The 18,877-nt window shown below is 41.8% G+C and overlaps 2 protein-coding genes across 3 annotated transcripts; both read right to left on the reverse strand.

Moving 5' to 3' along the window:
* Positions 1 to 1,886: 1,886 nt before the first annotated feature.
* Positions 1,887 to 3,622, reverse strand: gp1bb (glycoprotein Ib platelet subunit beta). The gene is made up of 2 exons (XM_026321559.1): positions 3,466 to 3,622; positions 1,887 to 3,109 (listed from the first exon to the last, which is right to left on the reverse strand). Exon 2 carries the CDS (start codon positions 3,095 to 3,097, stop codon positions 2,474 to 2,476), a length of 624 nt encoding a protein of 207 aa, XP_026177344.1. The 5' UTR covers positions 3,098 to 3,109; positions 3,466 to 3,622; the 3' UTR covers positions 1,887 to 2,473.
* Positions 3,623 to 4,125: 503 nt separating this feature from the next.
* Positions 4,126 to 18,414, reverse strand: septin5a (septin 5a). Of its 2 annotated transcripts, XM_026321558.2 has the most exons (12): positions 18,280 to 18,414; positions 18,121 to 18,134; positions 9,159 to 9,249; positions 8,901 to 8,987; positions 8,479 to 8,602; positions 8,213 to 8,347; positions 7,742 to 7,859; positions 7,533 to 7,634; positions 6,149 to 6,245; positions 5,926 to 6,061; positions 5,670 to 5,772; positions 4,126 to 5,393 (listed from the first exon to the last, which is right to left on the reverse strand). In XM_026321558.2, the coding sequence occupies exons 1-12, from the start codon at positions 18,323 to 18,325 to the stop codon at positions 5,331 to 5,333; spliced, it is 1,116 nt and encodes a 371-aa protein (XP_026177343.1). In that variant the 5' UTR covers positions 18,326 to 18,414; the 3' UTR covers positions 4,126 to 5,330. The 2 variants fall into 2 exon arrangements, with proteins under 2 accessions (XP_026177343.1, XP_026177341.1); XM_026321556.2 differs by lacking the exons at positions 18,121 to 18,134; positions 18,280 to 18,414 and adding an exon at positions 10,381 to 10,706 and having other exon boundaries at positions 4,127 to 5,393.
* Positions 18,415 to 18,877: the final 463 nt, after the last annotated feature.

The following is an 18,877-nucleotide window of genomic DNA, read 5'->3' on the forward strand; positions in this document are numbered from 1 at the left end:
CATCTGCCTCGACCGGTTGGGGTGAGTGGATAGAGCAGAGAGAAAAGAACAGCAACAATAAACAACAAATAGACACTGCAAGTTGGTGGGGCCAGTAACTGCACATCAGCGATAAACAGCTCCAGGACCAGGGACACCTGCAGAAGGTACAGAGAGAGAGAGAGAGAGAGAGAGGGAGGGAGAGAGCACAAACTAGGGGAGAGAGAGAGCACAAGGTTAGTAACATTCAATGGTGGAATATACATGAGGTCGGAGAGAAGGGGGAGGGGGGGGCGGGTAGGGTAGGGGAGCTCAGTGCACCAATGGTCCTTGGGCAGTCTAGGCCTATAGCAGCATAACTAACTAAGGGATGGTTCAGGGTTGCCTGAAGCCAGCCCTAACTATATGCTTTGTCAAAGAGGAAGGTTTTAAGTCTAGCCTTAAAAGTACAGAGAGTGTCTGCCTCCTGAACCCAGGCTGAGAGCTGGTTCCACAGGAGAGGAGCTTGATAGCTAAAGGCTCTGCCTCCCATTCTGCTTTTGAGAACTCTGGGAACCACAAGTAGGCCTGCACTCTGAGAGCGAAGTGGTCTATTGGGATAATATGGTACTATGAGGTCTTTAAGGTATGAAGGAGCTTGATTATGAAGGGATTTGTATGTGAGAAGAAGGATTTTAAATTCTATTCTATATTTTACAGGGAGCCAATGAAGAGAAGCCAATATAGGAGAAATATGATCTCTCCTGCTAGTTCCTGTCAGGACTCTGGCTGCGGCATTCTGGATTAATTGGAGGCTTTTTATTAAGATATTAGGACATCCAGATAGTAATGAGTTACAGTAATCTAGCCTTGAGGAAACAAACGCATGGACTAGTTTTTCTGCATCATTTTGAGACAGGATGTTCCTAATTTTGGAAATGTTGCGCAGGTGAAAGAATGCAGTTCTAGAAATTTGTTTTATGTGTGAGTTAAAGGACATGTCCTGGTCAAAAATAACTCCAAGGTTTTTTACAGTAGTGCTGGAGGCCAGGGCTATGCCATCTAGAGTAGCTATAATTTTAGAAAAGTTATTTCTGAGATTTTTAGGCCCAAATATAATGACTTCTGTTTTCTCCGAGTTTAAAAGTAAAAAGTTACTGGTCATCCAAGCCTTTATGTCAGTTAGACAGGCTTGAAGTCTGGTTAACTGGTTTGTGTTAACAGGTTTAATAGATTGATATAACTGAGTGTCATCCGCATAGCAGTGGTAATTAATAGAGTGCTTCCTAATGATATATCCTAAAGGAAGCATGTACAGGGTGAACAGAATCGGTCCTAGCACAGAACCTTGTGGAACTCCATAACTAACTTTTGTTCGTGTGGAAGGTTCATCATGGACATGAACAAACTGGAATCTGTCCGATAAATAGGATTGGAACCACTTTAACGCTGTTCCTCTGATACCAATCACATGCTCCAGTCTCTGTAATAAGATGTTGTGGTCAATGGTGTCGAATGCTGCACTAAGGTCTAGGAGGACAAGTATCGAAACAAGTCCATTATCTGAGGCTAAGAGAAGATCGTTGGTAACTTTCAACAGTGCTGTTTCTGTACTATGATGTGCTCTAAATCCTGATTGGAAATCTTCAAATAGTTCATTCCTGTGTAAGTGGTCTGATAGCTGCTTAGCAACAGCAACACTTTGCGTTTAAAAGCTCAGAATGTAATTACAAAAAGAAATGTCTAAAATTGTATTTATATAAAATTACACTGCATTAAAATAAACATCAGAATAAATAGTGATTATGACATCTGATGTTCATGTATAAATGTAATGCAATTCTAAAAAACAATTACATTTGCCAGGTATCACACAGATCTAAACGTCCTTCATGAAGTACTTCGGACATAACCATTTTCCCATTCAGTTTTCTGTTAAGTTTTGTTTTTAATTGCTGATATTTACAAATACAGCATTACGAGGCGCTAAACAGAAGCACGAGTTCACAAACCTCTACAAACACACACATTTATTTATTTGTTTTTTATCCACATGAACCTTTGAAGGCAAAACAAATTTAATATTTCAACCACATGGTGTAAACATATGGCTGATAAGTAACAAAGAACTGCAGTGAAGAAAATGCTTGTGAAACCTTTATATTAGGTTGCAAAGTTTGCCCACCAGATAGCACTATTGCATTTTAACTTGATATTTCAAGCATGAAATCTCATGCCTGGGCTCTGCTGTACCGACACACAGACGGCTGACAACTAAAAGGAAAAACCAAAATAAACTGTCTTAGTAACAGCAACAGCTTCAGTGTCCCATAGGTGCTCAGACATCATCTGGAACTTTTTTTTCTATTCATCTATTCAGGTTTTTTATTTAATTTGTCATGAGCTTGTGCATAAAGATGAATTAAAGTTTGAGACACAATAACATATGAACAACCATTTCTCCCTCAGAGTGCAAAGATCATCCTTTTTGTCTTAACAAAATCTCAGCCCCATCTCAGGTGCTGCTGTCCTTTAAAGGGATGTACTCGTTCTCCCTCAGACCCTCCCCGGCTGTGAAGCTTTCCTCTGTGGTTCTCCTCGCCTCTTTGGACAACCTCTCAAACCTCCTCAGGAATACAATGAGAGCCACCAGCAGAGCCGCCTGAACCACTACAAACACAAACAGACACACCTGCGAGGCCAGAGCCAGGTTGCAGTACCAGTAGTGGCAGGTCTCCAGGACCTCCTCCTCGGTTAAATACACCACCAGCCGCCCTCTCAGGCTGGGAGGAGAGCTGCAGTTGACGCCCAAGTGTGTTGTGAGGCTGCTGGGTTGACGTAGCAGCCAGGCTCGCAGGTAAAGGATGCCACAGTCACACGCCCAGGGGTTACCATGAAGAGAGACAGAACGGAGGGAGGTCAGACCATCCAGGACCCCATTAGGGAGGGTGGTCAGCTGGTTGCTGTGGAGACGGAGCTCTGTGGTCCCAGCAGGGAAACTACTGGGCAGAGACGAGGAGGTGAGAGACCTGTTGCTGCAATCCACCTGACTGCCAGGACAGGAACAAAAGTGGGGGCATGCTGATGACCTTTGACCCCCAAACAAGAGGAGCAGACCCAGGAACAGAAACTCCTTCATGGTTACCAGTCACTGGAGAGAAAAAGGGAGAGGAGAAGAGATTCATGTTGCAAAATACAAATAAAAGCAATCCAATAAGACTCCTGCAGCAACTGCAGTCTTTGTGAAACTTTGTGGGGACAAGACTAACATTAATATTAAACAGTAATAATATTTAAGACTAGGGTAGAATTTACCACTAGATTAGAAACAAATACTTCTACAGTTCATTAAAGTACTACATGCAAAAAACACCATTCATGTCTAATGCAGTAATTTTGTCAAACTCAACTTCACACACCAACTTTAAGTAATATTTGGATATTCTGATCACTTTATGCCAATATTATCATGAAAGCTACAAAACAGAAACATCTTGAGTCATTTACCTTCAGTGCTGCTTGTCTTCACGAGAGGACTCTGTCTCTTGCGATCACTCTGCGAGGGAGCGTGTGCATGTTACTGCCGGCTGCCACTCGCTGATAAAGACCACTATCAAATATGAACACAGATGTTCGTGCACACGCATGCGCAGCATAAACACAAGAGCATGAGCTTCACACAGGACATGGAAATTATCAGCAGCTCTTCGATTAATGTGCCCTTACTGTAATATCCTTATAATTTTTCAGAAAGCTTAACGGAAAGAAAAATGCTTTAGTAAAAGTACTTAAGTGTTACTTTAAATACCTTAAATAATCAGAACTAAAAGCTTTCACCATGCAGATGCCAATTTCAGAATTATTTAGTTGTTATAAATGCATTTATGTGTAAATATGGTGCTAATTTTAATTTTCTTGGCATATTGTTTAACTTAAAATGATACATTGTAGGACAAATAAGCCTCAGAAATGTTCTTGAGTAAATATACTTTCCACCACTGTTCATTATCTGCCTGTGTCTCCTCTGACTGGCAGGGAGGAGATGCTGTGGTCAGTGTGGTGGAAGAATGGCTGCAGGAGATAAACTTGGATCGGATAATGCTGCTTAGACTCTGACATCCAGAAACGACAGAGGACTTTTTGCACTGGTCTTACTGGCAGTCACAGTAACTTATGACTCCATAATCATCAGAGAAACAAGGGACGGGCAGTGGAGTCAGACTGACGAGAAACAAGTTTATTTGTCACACCTTTATATAAACGGGGCACAGGCTGAGCTCATAGCCTTCAGGCAAAGTATGTACTGTTCTTCAGTACAAGCAGACACGCACTCACACACACACACACACACACACACACACACACACACACACACACACACACACACACACACACACACATATATACACACAAGCCATTTCAAGGATACACACATAACTCAGGTCCAAAAGTCAAATTTAAAAGAGAAGCATGAACACAGTATTTTCTCCTCGTTTGTGATCTAGTTTTACGATCCCATAGTGGCAGCAAAGCATACTGTAGGTCATGATGCATTTTACTACAAGCACAGGACATCAGCTAAAAAGCAGTCAAAATAGGCCCACGGCATTTAGCATATGAGTAATGGTAGCATGCCTACACATGCACCATATACTGCACCAACCTCTCATTATGTCAAAGGCTTTCCCTTCACAGTTCGCCACAGGCAATAAGTGCATTTTCAGCTCAGCACATATAAAAATGCTGGGAGAGGATTTTCTGACTGATCATATGTTAAAAATGTCACATCAAGGTCTTACTGCTGATCAAAGAGCAAGGAAAAATACAATTAAAATAAAAGTAAAGTCACTGTGGTACCTTTTCAAGGACAAAGGAGAATTTCATGGACGGACATCTGGTGATATCAAAAGCAAATTCATGAATACATACAATCACACATCCAAACACACTCTAAGAATTAAAAACAATATCCATCTAAACATCACCAACAACCTAAATTTCTTTACAAAAACCCTTGTACCGCAGATGTTCATACCCTGACAGAATATCCAAAAAGTTTAGCTCTGCGTTTATAAATTAGATACACTGAGTAGTAATTTAAATTATGCATTTATATTATATATGTTAAAACTGTTAAATCACAGCGAGGGCACAAAGTGGGCAAACGGATCATTTTAAAAAAAAAAAAAAAAAAACATCAGACAAAACAACCCTCCAGGCAGACAAACTATACAAAGCACCAAACTGAAGATACATGTACAGCCAGAGTTGCCACTAACATGTGATTTCCATGTTCATTGTCTGAAGGTCTCACGGTTGTTCAGGGGAGAAACAGCAGGTGGTGTTGCAGCCCAGCTCTGCTCTGGAAGACGTCACTGGTCTTTCTCGTGCATCTGTTGCTGCATCTTATTCAGCATCTCCTGCATCCTTTTCAGCTGCAGGCAGGAAGGTTTGCAGGGTTAAACTTTTCCTTATAGTGTGAATCCTTTTTAGTGTTTCAAATGGAGACACGGAAGAGGATTTATAGAAATTCTCGTGTGTCTGTCTTGGGCCAGTGACATATTTGTATATGAGAATATGAAAAAACTTTTTGTCTTTCTAGCATTTTCATCTTGTGTATCAGACGCCAGTGACTAATCTAAGATACATTCATCATCAAAAATAACAGCCTCATCTTCCAGAACAATCAAAACATTCATGTTGCTTCATACCTCCTCATCTTTCATTTTGATTAATTTCTCAGTGTCCACATCTGGAGTGGAGAGAGGCAGGATGGGGATGGGACTCTCCATACGGTTGTCCTGAGCCAGTTTACTGAGAGAAGAAGAAGAAAAGGAGGATGAGAAGCGAAACCAGCACATCTTTACTGAAATCTGTAAACATCAGCAGTAATCTGAGCTGTTTCCAAAATATCTGCCCTCTCATACAACTTCATTTCTCACCAGACTCTTTTGCACACAAACACACCTGGTCATCTCCTGTATGCACTGTGCTCTGTAGTTTTCATAGTGGACATCGCAGGTGACGTCTTTGAGGTCGTGCATGTGTGAACGGATCAGCATGTTCCTCAGTTTCACGAAGTCACAGTGGGACTGGTTCTCCACTGAGCAAAGACATGTGTAAAATGATTTAATGTAGAGTACAATTGTGTTTAATGTGCACACAAAGGCTCGCATGTTAAAAATAATACCTTCAACAATTCCCCAGGGGTACAGTCTTCCTCTCACTCTCTGCCCTCGAGCCTCCACCACTGTATTACTCCCAATCACAGCGAACGGGGTGCACTCCTGCACACAGAGACATGAGGGCCAGATGTTTTTTTGAATCCTTATCTATCCAGACAGAACTGACTGATAAGTCTCTGCCCTGGGAAAGATTCAGTCATACACAGTCACAATAGGACACTGAGACATGCACGACTGAAACTGCTGAGATAAGTAAAAGTCTGTTAGCTGTTTATGTTTCTTGCACAGATTTCACAACTAATCGACAGATTCAGAGCAGATGCCCACATGAATCAACTCCGCAGCTACTACAGCTCAGCTTAGGAGCATGTAAATGTCTTCAAATATGCCTGTCCATCCAAATGACCTGAAGACATTTCATCTGACGTTTCTGCATCCATTTCATCACAGCAGCAGTAAATGGCATTTCATAAGTTTTAATCGAATCACTGAAAAAATACATTGAAAACACTCAACTCATCTTTTCAGAGATAGTATCCTCACCAAGCCTCTTCAGTATGTTTCAAACAGTGTGCCTTTCAGATCGACAGGCATAGACATAGTCTGATCATTTTCCTAATCAGATAATCTAACCATCACACCCGCTGCAACCTGCATTTGGCAAAGTCTGACCTTCTATGTCATGGCCCCTTTCAAAAGAAAGGAACTGAGATTCAGCCTGTGTCTTTGAGGCCACAACACTATTGTCTAATTAAACGGTATGACTTGCTCGTTTGAAATATACTGAAGCCTTTATTCCAGATAATCCACAGACCTCACTGTGAACAGTTTCACAAAACCTGCTACTAAATCCTTATAAAAGCAGCTCACAGTAAAGTCTGTGGATTATCCAGTGCAAAGGGTGACACTGTTCCTGAAAAGGCACATTCCTGTTTTTCAAATGTGTGTTTTTTTTTTTTTTTTTAGCACTTCAGGTTGCAAAAACAAAACTCTATTCACCTTCCCTGTATTAGGGAGGAGGCAGAAGGTTTAGAGGCAGAAACAAAACTGATTACTTTTTTCTGGGGCTTTCATCTGCGTTGCATGGTTTTCCTGAGCATATGAAGTTTGCTCAGTTGCCCACACACATTGACTGCAGGATAAAAAACTGAGCAAAACCTTGGACAAAGCTTTTAAGCACAAGATTCTTTACTTTCTCTAAGGAATTATCTGTCACAGCCGTGTCATTTGTAGTGAACTGACCTTTAAGGTTAATACGGTTGCTAATATCACATTGTACCTACCAACAGCATTCCTGTAATTTCATTAAGATCCCAATCACTGTATCTCAGCCTATATCCAGAGCTAAAGCCACTAACAATGGATGAGTAAACAATCTGGCAGGCTCACCTTCAGCTCTTTGTCAAGTTGTTTAAACTCTTCATCCTCATCAGAGTCACATTCAGGGAACTGGTACACTTTGATCCCGAACTTGTCTATCTCCTCTCGTATCTAGACACATTCAAACACACACACACACACACACACACACACATATGTACAAATCAAACTAAATGTTACGGTGCAATCCACTGAGGAGATGCAGGTCTGGGACTCACTCGGTCTTTGAGCTTCTTTATTTCGTTGGGCGTGAGGCAGTCGGCTTTTGCAATGAGTGGAATTATGTTGACTTTTTCATGCAGGGCCTTCATGAACTCAACATCCACTGGACGCAGTCTGTGGAGCCGGAGTGAGCAGGAGAAAAGGGGATTAAAGCTCAACAAATCAATATGGTTTTAACTGACGACTGGTGCTGATTTGATTTATTCCAGGCCTCTGATTCTGAATTGTATCCCTCTGTGTGTACATGCTACAATTCAATTTAGGAAGTTTTGGCTTGTCCATAAAACTTCAGAGGGCAGTTTGAGGGTTAAGACTAGGTTTAGGTTTGGTTTAGGGTTGGGATTAGACATTTAGTTGAGATGTTTAATATCAGGGTAAGAGGCTGAAGAATGCATCATATCACAAAGTGTCCCTAATGCTACACAACTAGGAACTGCAGCGTGTATGTGAGTGTGTGTTTTTATTACCCGTGCCCGAATGGAGGGATAAAGTAGAGGCAGCAGTGGACCCTGTTGTCCTGGATGTTCTTTCTGTTCAGCCCACTCTCATCCCTGAAGTATTGCTCAAACTGCTGATCTATGTAGTCTGTGATTGGCTTCCAGCTAGGACACACACACAAAGACACACGCACACACACACAGCCTGTGTTAGCAGCTTCTGCCGGGACTGTGAATTGAAGCGAGCAGGCTGAGTCAGGCACATGTCAGGCCAACAGGTCTTTCTTTCAGCTCACCACTCGTTGTTATTGACGGCGTCTCCGAACCCCGGCGTGTCTACGATGGTCAGCTTCAGCTTCACTCCTTTCTCCTCGATGTCGACAGTGTGTTTGATGATCTCCACAGTTTGGTTAATACGCTCTGAAAGGACAAAGTGAAGGAAAGTGAGTCACATGGAGAAAATGGAATTAACAGTCATTATTAGAAAACTACAATACAAATACTTTAACCATTTGTCAGTGTTTTACCAGTACTATGCTGTTGTTTCTGAACATCAAATACAAGTGTAAGTATTTCAAAGAAAAGCTGTGGTTCATGTCACATAAATAACAAACAGAGTACTGTTACTGTAATACTGGCCAGTATTTTACCAAAGTCATGTGATGCTGCACTCATGACCATAATAGACAGAGACGTAATAAATAGCATGAAGACTCACCCTCAGCATTCAGTAACTTCCTGTCTTTGTAGAGGTCTGTAAGGAACAGGCTGTTGACCAGGGTGGATTTACCCATACCTGACTCTCCTACACACACACACACACACACACACACACACACACACACACACACACACACACACACACACAGCTAATTATCATGTGCTTATATCTAACATAAGCCAAAAAACATTAGGAATAATAAACTGTCAACTGTGTCAGTCGAGCAGCTTTTCTGTCATATTTGTCACCACAAACCTGCCACCATCAGCGTGAAGTCGAAACCTTTCTTCACAGACTTCCTGTGGACCTGGTTGGGCAGAGTCGCAAAACCCACATACTGTTTCTCCTGAGGCAGAAAAAAAGACACAAAGAAGAAGGAGGAGGTATTTAGCATTAAATCATGCTTTGTGAGAGGAAGCGGAATTGATGTGATGTTTTTTTTAATCAACATATCTGACTACTGACTATTGCAGATCTGAAACACTGTTAAATCAAATGGTGGCACAGAAAAATATAATTATACAACTATTTTAATAATCGCTTGTTCCAAACTGTTGAAAAATGATTTCAACAATTAACTGATTATTTCAAAAAGGTACCAAATACATTTTCTCAAATTATATATCAAAAACTTATAGGTTTGAAATAGAAGCAGACACCAAATAATTGTAAGAGTGGTCTAAGGATTTTTTTTTTTATGTGAAGACTAAATGAATCCAGCAGAGTTTGATGCAATAAAATAACCACAACAGGCAGATGGAGCTCATGGAAAGAACGTGCATGGCATTCCTCTCTGAGCAGCTGAGAATAACCAGTAAATAACCAGATTTTCCACTAAATCTCTCTGAGATGCACAAAGAGAACCACAGGGTACCAGCCTCTCACTGTGTCTGACAGCAGCTCTCAGTCCAGCAGGTTTTCTCTGCTGCATCTGGCAGAACGTAATCTTTACCCTTCAGCACTACATGCTGACATGTGTAGATATAAACACACACTCGAGGCCCTCACTGAGCATTCACACACAGACAGAAGCTGCATTCAACAGACCTGAAAAGCTCTTTTTTCACTCTGCAAACACAGGAGCCAAACACACAGTCGGCGTCCACATACGCTGTCATAACTTGTCATAGGCATTTCCGACATCCCCCTTGGGTGAGGATCACATTTATAAGAAAACATAAAACCACAGGCGATGTGATCAGTGCCAGGCAGAGACACTTGCCAAAGAGCAAAGAGAAAAAATAAGAGAAGCTGCAGATGAATCGATAAATAATCATCAAAATGCTTTGAGGAAAAACAAATCATCTTAGGGTCCATCTGTCAGAACCCCCAAGACGGTGTGTGGATTGCTTGTTCCTGTGTTTCTAAACTAAAGCTAAACTTTCCATCTTTTTCTCGTCTTTTTTTAATTTGCCGGATAGTTTCCCCTCTTTTTTAACGTTGTGCACACATTTCTCTCCCAGAATCAGCTCTTTACCTTCTGCCTGGCAGTTCTCACTCGCGGGCACAGCAGTCGTTCCACCAGTTTTTCTTGCAGCATGATGGCATCCATCCTAAACCGCTCCAACACTGACGGACCAAAATAGCCACGAGCCTCAGAAAGTTGCAAAACACCCCAAAAGGGAAAAAGCGAATTTGAAGCCTTGAGTCCTTGACAAACTCGTCTTTCACTCTCTGTCTGTTCCCAAATTGTCTCTGATACACCCCTATTCCTGTTTGTTGCTCTTTAAAAATCTGTCTTTTGTTCCTCCTACTTTTCTCTTCTTGATTGCTTTTGTTTTGCTTTGTCCTGCCCTCTTTCTTTCTTTTGCTTTCTTTCTTTCTTTCTTTCCTCTGCCCTACAGCGGTCCAGCTCTCCCTGTTCAGACAGGTACAGAGGAATTCTGGCTGGGAGGGAAAGAAATGGAGAGACGGAGTAAGAGAGAGGTGGCAATTTGAGGGAGGAAACAAGGCAGGGATGGAAGAAGTCAAGGTCTAAAAGAAACTCATTCATTGAGCCTGTATTCCCTCCCCCAGCTCACATAGTTGAAAAATAAAATCACCAGCTCTTAAGAAGCTGCAGAAAGGAACAGACAGAAAGTGTTGATGCTGTGCAGGCCCCGCTGTTAAAAGATGAGAAATAAAGACAACTTGTTTGAACTTGACAGTGACATAAGCTGCAGTGCGGCTCAAAACAAACAGCAGATAAAGACAGAAATGCTGCAAGTTTGGGCCTGTGGACTGAGCTTATCAGATTATTAGCTGAATTAACTTCTGCATCTATTTGTTTAGTTCATGCATGTGTCGAACAGAGGCTGCTCTGCATCACATAGACCAGTGGTTCATGATGAGCAAGTATCAAAGTATCAATCAAACTATGTAAAAGGAAAAATCCTGTATTCAAATTACTTCTAAAGCCTAAAGCCAGAAGTATCAACACAGAAATGCACTTCATGAATTAAAACAAATATACTTGCTCCTGGTGAGGGACATCACCTGTTTGTTAAGACTGATGGACACTGTCTGTAACAACTGTCTATGAAGTTAATCACAAGAAAATCTAATGTAAGATGACTGATGGAAGAGGATTGAAGAAAAAAAAAAACTAAGTTCTGATACACACATTTGTAGTGTTTTAGTGAAGTACTGTATTTTTATTTATTTCAATATGCCTAATATAATTTGTCTCTATTTGTGACTTTAACACTGCAGGTCGTTTGTTAATCAGAAACAAAGGGCTGCCACCTCAACTGTGCAGCTTTAATCTAAATCAAACCAATTTAAAGATGAAGGATATATTTCATCATTTAAAGCAGGGAGGAGCAGACTGTGTCCAATTAATAAGAATGAATCAAAGGCGGAACAATGTGATAATGAAACTGCACAAACAATTACATGTGGCCTCAATAAAAGCATATTGTTTTTGTTTATCGTTTATGTTGAACCTGTGATTTATCTTTTTAATTATCAAACCTACACGGCAGCCAAGCTCAAAGCTGCTGTGCTGAGCTAATCACCTGTTGGCTGAAGCTTCATGTTTCTCCTACAGTCTTAAGTGTGGTATCGATATTCTCATCTTGGCAAGTAAGCAAAAAAGCAAAGTTCCTTAAAACTATTATGGCCTGGCATGGCAAAGCATTGGTCTAGACTGAAATCAGCCATCACGTCATCTCTGTGTCAAGACTCTATGTGTATGTGTGTGTGTGTGTGTGTGTGTGTGTGTGTGCGTGTGCAGAGGTGCATTTCATTGCAGAGGTTGGACTTGATTACTTCCAGATGTGACAGTGGTGTGTGTATGTGTGGGTGTGTCTGGACTCATACATGATGTGGGCTGCAGAACTTAAATGCTCTTTGAAATAAAAGAAGCTGAACCTTTTTTTTTTTTTCTTTTTCTTTCCCCAAGCAGGCACACCCCATGACGATGCCACGTGCAGGATGTTACACTCCTGCTCCACACCATAGGAGGGAGACAGAGGACTTAATGTAAATAAAACATATTGGCTTTACGCTTTCTGACTGATGGTGCTGACGCAAAAAGGAGAAGAGATGCTAGGTGAAGAGTACAGCTCACTGTAGAGACATGAAAGTGTGCTAGTGTGAATGAAGGGGGCTGGGATGGTCAGTCTGAATAGAAGAAAGGAACAGATGTCTTCAAATGGTATTACAATAGCTCCCCAGCTAAACCCCCCCACCTTCAGTCTATCTTGGTGGCCAGCTGTCCCCTCCTCCCATATACAAATACACAAACTCTTTGCAGATCAGACTATGTTCAATTAAACATCTCTCATCACGAAGTGTTGCCCCCTTCACTCCAGACACTTCATTTCAGACACACAGACTTTTGAGTTGACTGTTCGGGTGTGAGACGAGATTTGGAAACAGGTTTAGCTCACAGCTGTAGATTGGAAACACAAATGAATATAGTATAAGCATATTCACACACTACATGAATCTAAAACTAATTCTCTATGATTGTTTTTTACACACACCTCTAGTCAATTCTGCATCAGCTGCCCTCTGTCTTTGAGCTGGACAACAGGATGACTGAAAAGATGTGGAAAATGTGCAGGACTGTCATGGGTCCAAACTTCCTTGAACTCCCTTTCTTCTCTGTCAAAATATAATTTGCGATTTTAAATGGACCATGACTCTGTTGGACAGTCCTGCAGAGGCACAGATCCAGAGATCAGCCACTAAAACAGCAGGTAGTGGCCAGTTTCTTCCTCTCTGTCATAGAAAGTTGTGACCGTAAAGGAAGTGACTTTGAATAGGGCACAGCAGTCTACCCCACTGCTATGATACAAACACAACACAATCCAAATGAGTCCGGTCCAGCAGCGTACCAATCACTACCCAGTGACATGCACTTTCAAGTGACACAGCACAGACGCAGCTATTAAAATCGTAACAGAGCATGAAGTGATTTACCATCGCTCACTTGACAACTGCTCGTCTTCATTACTTCATGGGAGAAACTACTGGTAGTCAAAGTACAAGAGCACAAAGTACATGACAAAGCATACAGCTTGTACTCAGTTGCTTCTCAGCTGTGCTCAGATCAGTTTGTACTGTCATCAAACAGTCATCGTGGTAATAACCGGTCTTAAAATCATGTGGTGTGTTCCTGGCTTAAAGCAGCCAGACAGGCTGGGATGGAGCCACAAAGAGCGGTGACCTTTACTGAAGACTTCTCTGCATCTTCCAGGCAGCCAGCTGACACTTTCACACCATTAACCCTGAATGCTTCCTCTAAATTCCTGTTTACTGACCAGTGAGCGAAGCAAAGGAGGGTAAGACCAGAGATAAGGGGGGCAGGAGGGGTGAGGGTGGATGAAACATTGGCAGAGAGTTATAAAAACACTGTCAATGGACCCTGAGCCCCCAGCCTCCCCGCTCCTCCTCTGTTTTCTCTCCTTGAGATACAAAGGCCTATGTGCACATGGCTCTTTAACATGCTAATCTGACGGCATGTAATTGCTCAGGCAACAATCAAATTGCTTCACTGAAGGACACTTTGCTATCTGAGGCCAGTTTTAGCATCCGCCTATTCAGCGACAATGTGCACTTGTGGCAGCATGGCCATAACCTTGAATGGTATGAACATTTAGCAGCAGGATTCAGAGAGGAAAGAAGGTGGAAGGACGTGTTATGAAGACTGAGACGTCTGGTCTGATCCTACTAACAAGTTAACTGGACTTCTAGTGTTTGTCATGACTCAACCTCTAGTTAACTTCACCTGGTCAACTGAGGATCTTCACAGACATCCTCCTAACAAGTATTATCTTCCTGCATCCTGATATGTTATATTCTTCTTTGCCACAGAAATCAACCACAATTAGGTCTCATTATCATAACCTTCTTTTAATTCCCTGTACTTCACTTTTTACTACCATATTATATAATCATTTTAATAAAATAAAATGGGGGCTGTGTGTAATTTTGAGATGTGGTTATTTGCTTTCTGCTAGAGAAGATTAACACCACTCTCATTTGTCTAAGCTTAGTTTGCAAAACAACTGGCAACCTGCTTCTGGCTGTGGTCTTATGCTTTCTCCCATAATGCCAAAAGAAGAACAACGAATCTGACACTTTCTCCCTCTGTTCTTATGTCTTATTTTGTTCTGTTGAAAAGCAGGAGCTGCAGGGGGTCCAATCACCAGGTTCAATACCCCACCCAACCCCCTGAGATACGCCTATTCCAGCCTTGCAGCTGGTCCACACTTAAAGCTGGTCAGGGTCCCATCTGTGGCAGCAAAGTGTGTGTGTGTGTGTGTGTGTGTGTGTGTGTGTGTGTGTGTGTGTGTGTGTGTGTGTGTGTGTGTAAAGACAAAAAGGGAGTAAGTGGGAGAGTGAGGAGTAATGGAGGAGGACTCAACAGAGGAGCTGAGTGTATCTGGAGTGAAATGACACATATGCGTCTGACTGAACATCTGTTCACTGCTGCAGGGAGAATTCAGTGTGTGTAATGTGACCAGTGACCTGTTTCATCCAGACAATAGTAACATGGAGACATTTCCTCAAAAGTACCTCAGCACTTTGCAGTAATACATGGTTTGGAGAAACGTCAGTACTTCGTAACCTCAAAGGTCGCCAGGTTAAAACAGGTGACAAGTTATAAAACCTTTAGAGGGTTTTATAAGTTGGGTTTATTAGAACGTGGAACTCATCAAATCATTGTTACGTCCAGGGTTTTCTTTTCAAGACTTCATCAGCCAAAATAACAACTGTGTCTGAGAGGGCGCTACAGTCTCTGTACCATAAAACATACATGATGCAGATGGGAAGGACACCAACAAAACTAGAGAAAAAGCAGGAGGAACAACAGAGGACTCTTCCAGGACAGATAAACAACCAAACAATAATGAATAACATAATCTTCCTGCCACAGACAACATTTCAAAACATACAGTGACATACACCGTGAAAGAGACCCTTCCTCAGGTTTTAGATGATCATACCAGCACTGGAAGTATGAAATGGATGTCAAAACATTTACATTTGCTCAGGTAAGGCAGGATGTTTTAACAGGCTCATTTGACTCTTGTGTGCGTCATCATGTCAGGGTGACATACCCAGCTCAACTGTTACTAAAATGTTCACTAAAGGTCCACCCACACACCCACACACACACACACACACACACACACACACACACACACACACACACACACAATAATGACCACATGGGATTGTGGGTAGGTCAGATGGCGTCCACTGCCTCGTATCAGAGAAGTGATGAAAACAGATTAAAAAAGGACTGTTGCCTGGCAACGCGATAGCGCAGCAAAGGAAGGAGCGGGAGCGTTTAAGATGATGTGAGGGAGGGGGACAGAGAAAGAGGAGAGGGGGATGTTCTGCAAATATTGATTTAGGCTTGATTATCAGTTATGATTCCTTAAGCACTGACGATCTCAGTGATGCATCAGGTCAGCATGATTACACTGATGCCCATCTCTCTTCTCCTCAGCATAGATGGTCCAGAATATGAGTTATTTATCTCAAAGTGCCCAGCAGGGTCAGCTGCAGTAGAGTATGTGGGAGTGAAGAGTGGATGCCAGCCAACAAAAACTCACAAGGTGTAAAAACTGTGTAGTAATTCAAATACTGAACATGAGTGAGTTATTATATGTTGAGGATGAATGTTTATATAAAGAGAGTCATCACTGCTTAAATTGTAATATCTTTGTTTTTCTGCACAACCTGGAAGTGCTACATGCAAGCACACCACCGCTCACACTGAGCCAGGTTTTCTAGAAATCTACTTACAAGCTTGTGTGTGTGTGTGTGTGTGTGTGTGTGCACTGCAGTGTTGGTACCATGTGACCACAATCATTTCAGCTACTGGATTTGGTCCAACTGTGAATTTCTGAGAAAAAGCAAATCTCTGTGCAATCTGCCCAGTGTGTACTGTATATATCTTGCAGCAGTGGAGGTGGAGAAAGTTCTCAATGAAGATTCAACAGTGAATAAATATGAAGATAAGAGAAAAATGTGTTGCAGGAAATGCTAAAAACTAAGCAAAGCAAATTGTTAAGTGTTCTTCATTTACAAGTCAGTTTAAATTTGTCAGATGCTTTTATGCTACTGAGTCTTAGTGGAGAGGTACTGCACAGATATAATATTTGAGGACAATTTTCAGGTATTTTTCTACTTTTTTGTAATATTTAGAGATTCAACTCAACTCAGATTCCTTACTTTAACTGCAAAAATACTTCAATTATAAGTCAAGTGATGTTCTTGGGTGCGAAGTTAAAAAAAAGGTGAAGGGTCAGTCAATCAGACACCAAACCTAACACAGCCTGTTGTGACTACAATAAATTCTCCTTTCATGAAGCTTGAAGTTTGTGTTTTAGAGGTTTAGGGAGCTGTTGAGTCAACTGTATGGTCTCTCTGCAGACTGCAGTATGTTTATATGAATAAAAAATAAACTAAAGAACACAACTTAATGCAATTCAATTCAATAGCAAGAGCGAGTGCAGCTTTAAAAAAAACAAACCACTTTAAAACAACTTCAACAAAACCTTAAGGTACCATTTATCCCAGGGCTGTTATATCAAACAGCAGTGGTGTTAGCTACAGTAGGTGTACCTAATAAACCGGCAACTGTAAAATAAACAGTTGTGTGCACATATAGTGGTGTATAGAAGTACATTTACTAAAGTGTACTTAGCTATTTTAGGGTACTTGTACCTTACTTGGATAGTAAATGAACCAAATAAAGATTTAGCCTGTATGTAGATTCAGAATAATACATGTCATTTATTAATAAATGATAATGGATTTTTAAAAGTTAGCATAAAAAATAACCAGCTATCCAATATAATGTCTTTAAATTAGCTCCAGCAGCTGTAATATTATTGATGCGCAAATTAATTCATCAACAGCTAATCTCCAATAATTATTACTCTGAAATAGGCTCCTCTACATATAGTATTTAGCATTTTTTACTTTATATATATATTGTAGATTTTATTGCTAATACTTTTTTTTTAACTTAATCTCAATTTTGACAGCAGCATTTGAGTTGAAACAAAGTACACAGTCGACCTGAGTAAAGGATCTGAGTACTTCTACACTGGATATATAAAATATGCAAGAAGCGCTCAAGTGTTGTGGTTGACAATTTGCTATCACAAGCCCCATTGATGCATTTTCAGCTTGACATTGTCTCACACCAGCTTGAATAGCGCTGCTGACGGACACACACACGTCGAGTCATCGGACGCTGTGAGGTGCTGGGAGGAGAAAGGCCCGGGGGTCGTCATGCATGCGACCTCCCCTGCAGGCTCATGTGGCAGCTGTGTTTCTCAGCTGAACAATGGTCGGGAATGGTTCATTTAAATGAACACTGTAACCCTGAGCCGTGCTAATGAAACGTAAACAACGAGGCCAGTTCATCGGTGGAGTCTGAGCTATAATGATAATAATAGACTCGCGGAGGAGAGGATGGAGAGGAAGGATGCTGGCGTTTGGGTACCATGTTGGCTGCTCGCCTCTTGTGACGCTCTGCTCCACATACGCGTTTAAAAATGAAATCTCACGCCCTCCTCCGCCTCCAGGCTGCCGATCAGCGCCGTGATGGCACGGCTGCTCACGGCATTTTGCCTTTACAAAACTGAAACGCGCACATCGAAAACAGATCTGAGGCGGCAGCGTTGCTGGTGCTGCTCCAACCGAGGCCGTGCATGCATTTCCAACTACAAACACAAAAACAAACACATCAGGTGACGTCTCTTACCTCCATGCTGTCCTCTGTTGGCCATTACAGGATGGATGAGGAGGATGCGCAGGTGCAGGGATGTGGAGCGACGCCCGGGGAGACAGAAACATGAAGCACTCATTGCATTGAATTTCAATAAATACATGTCTAGACATAAAACCCAGGAGCCGCTCTCACCTGCTTTAACGGGTATCCGGCTTTTGTACCTGATGTTGGTCGTCATGTTGACCGCTCTGTCCCTGGATTTTACCGAAGCGACGCCTCACAGAAAGCGGCCACTCTCCTCGCCTCCAAACCCCGGACAGGCAGCAGGAGGGCGGGCTGAGCTGACAGCTGAAAGCCCTCCTCCGCTCAGAGTCAGCCAGTCACAGCGCTGGTTCCTCCAGGCAGGGTCCTACAGGAGGCCAGGAGGGCTTAGGGTCCAAACCACCTAATCCGATACCAATGACAGGTCTGAGGAAGATATCAAACAGGATGCAGACATAGATTCTTTATAGTATTAGAAAACATTCATGGTTAACATGTGGTTAACATTAACAAATCACAGGTTTCACTATAAAAACACTGATAAAGAGGACTATGAGAGAAACAGCTGTACGGTCTGTTGAACTTTGTAAAACCTCAAAGAAAACTTTTGGCACATCCTGCAATATCAAAGGATGTTTGTTACAGCCTACAGCCAGTGAAAAGCACATAAATCAAAAGTCAGCGCGTCCTTATGTTACATCGAAGACACAGGACTATTTTACTTTTAATGGAGAAGATTAAAAAAAAA

The sequence above is a fragment of the Mastacembelus armatus genome, chromosome 9 (genome assembly GCF_900324485.2).
Source record: "Mastacembelus armatus chromosome 9, fMasArm1.2, whole genome shotgun sequence".
Taxonomy (NCBI): domain Eukaryota; kingdom Metazoa; phylum Chordata; class Actinopteri; order Synbranchiformes; family Mastacembelidae; genus Mastacembelus; species Mastacembelus armatus.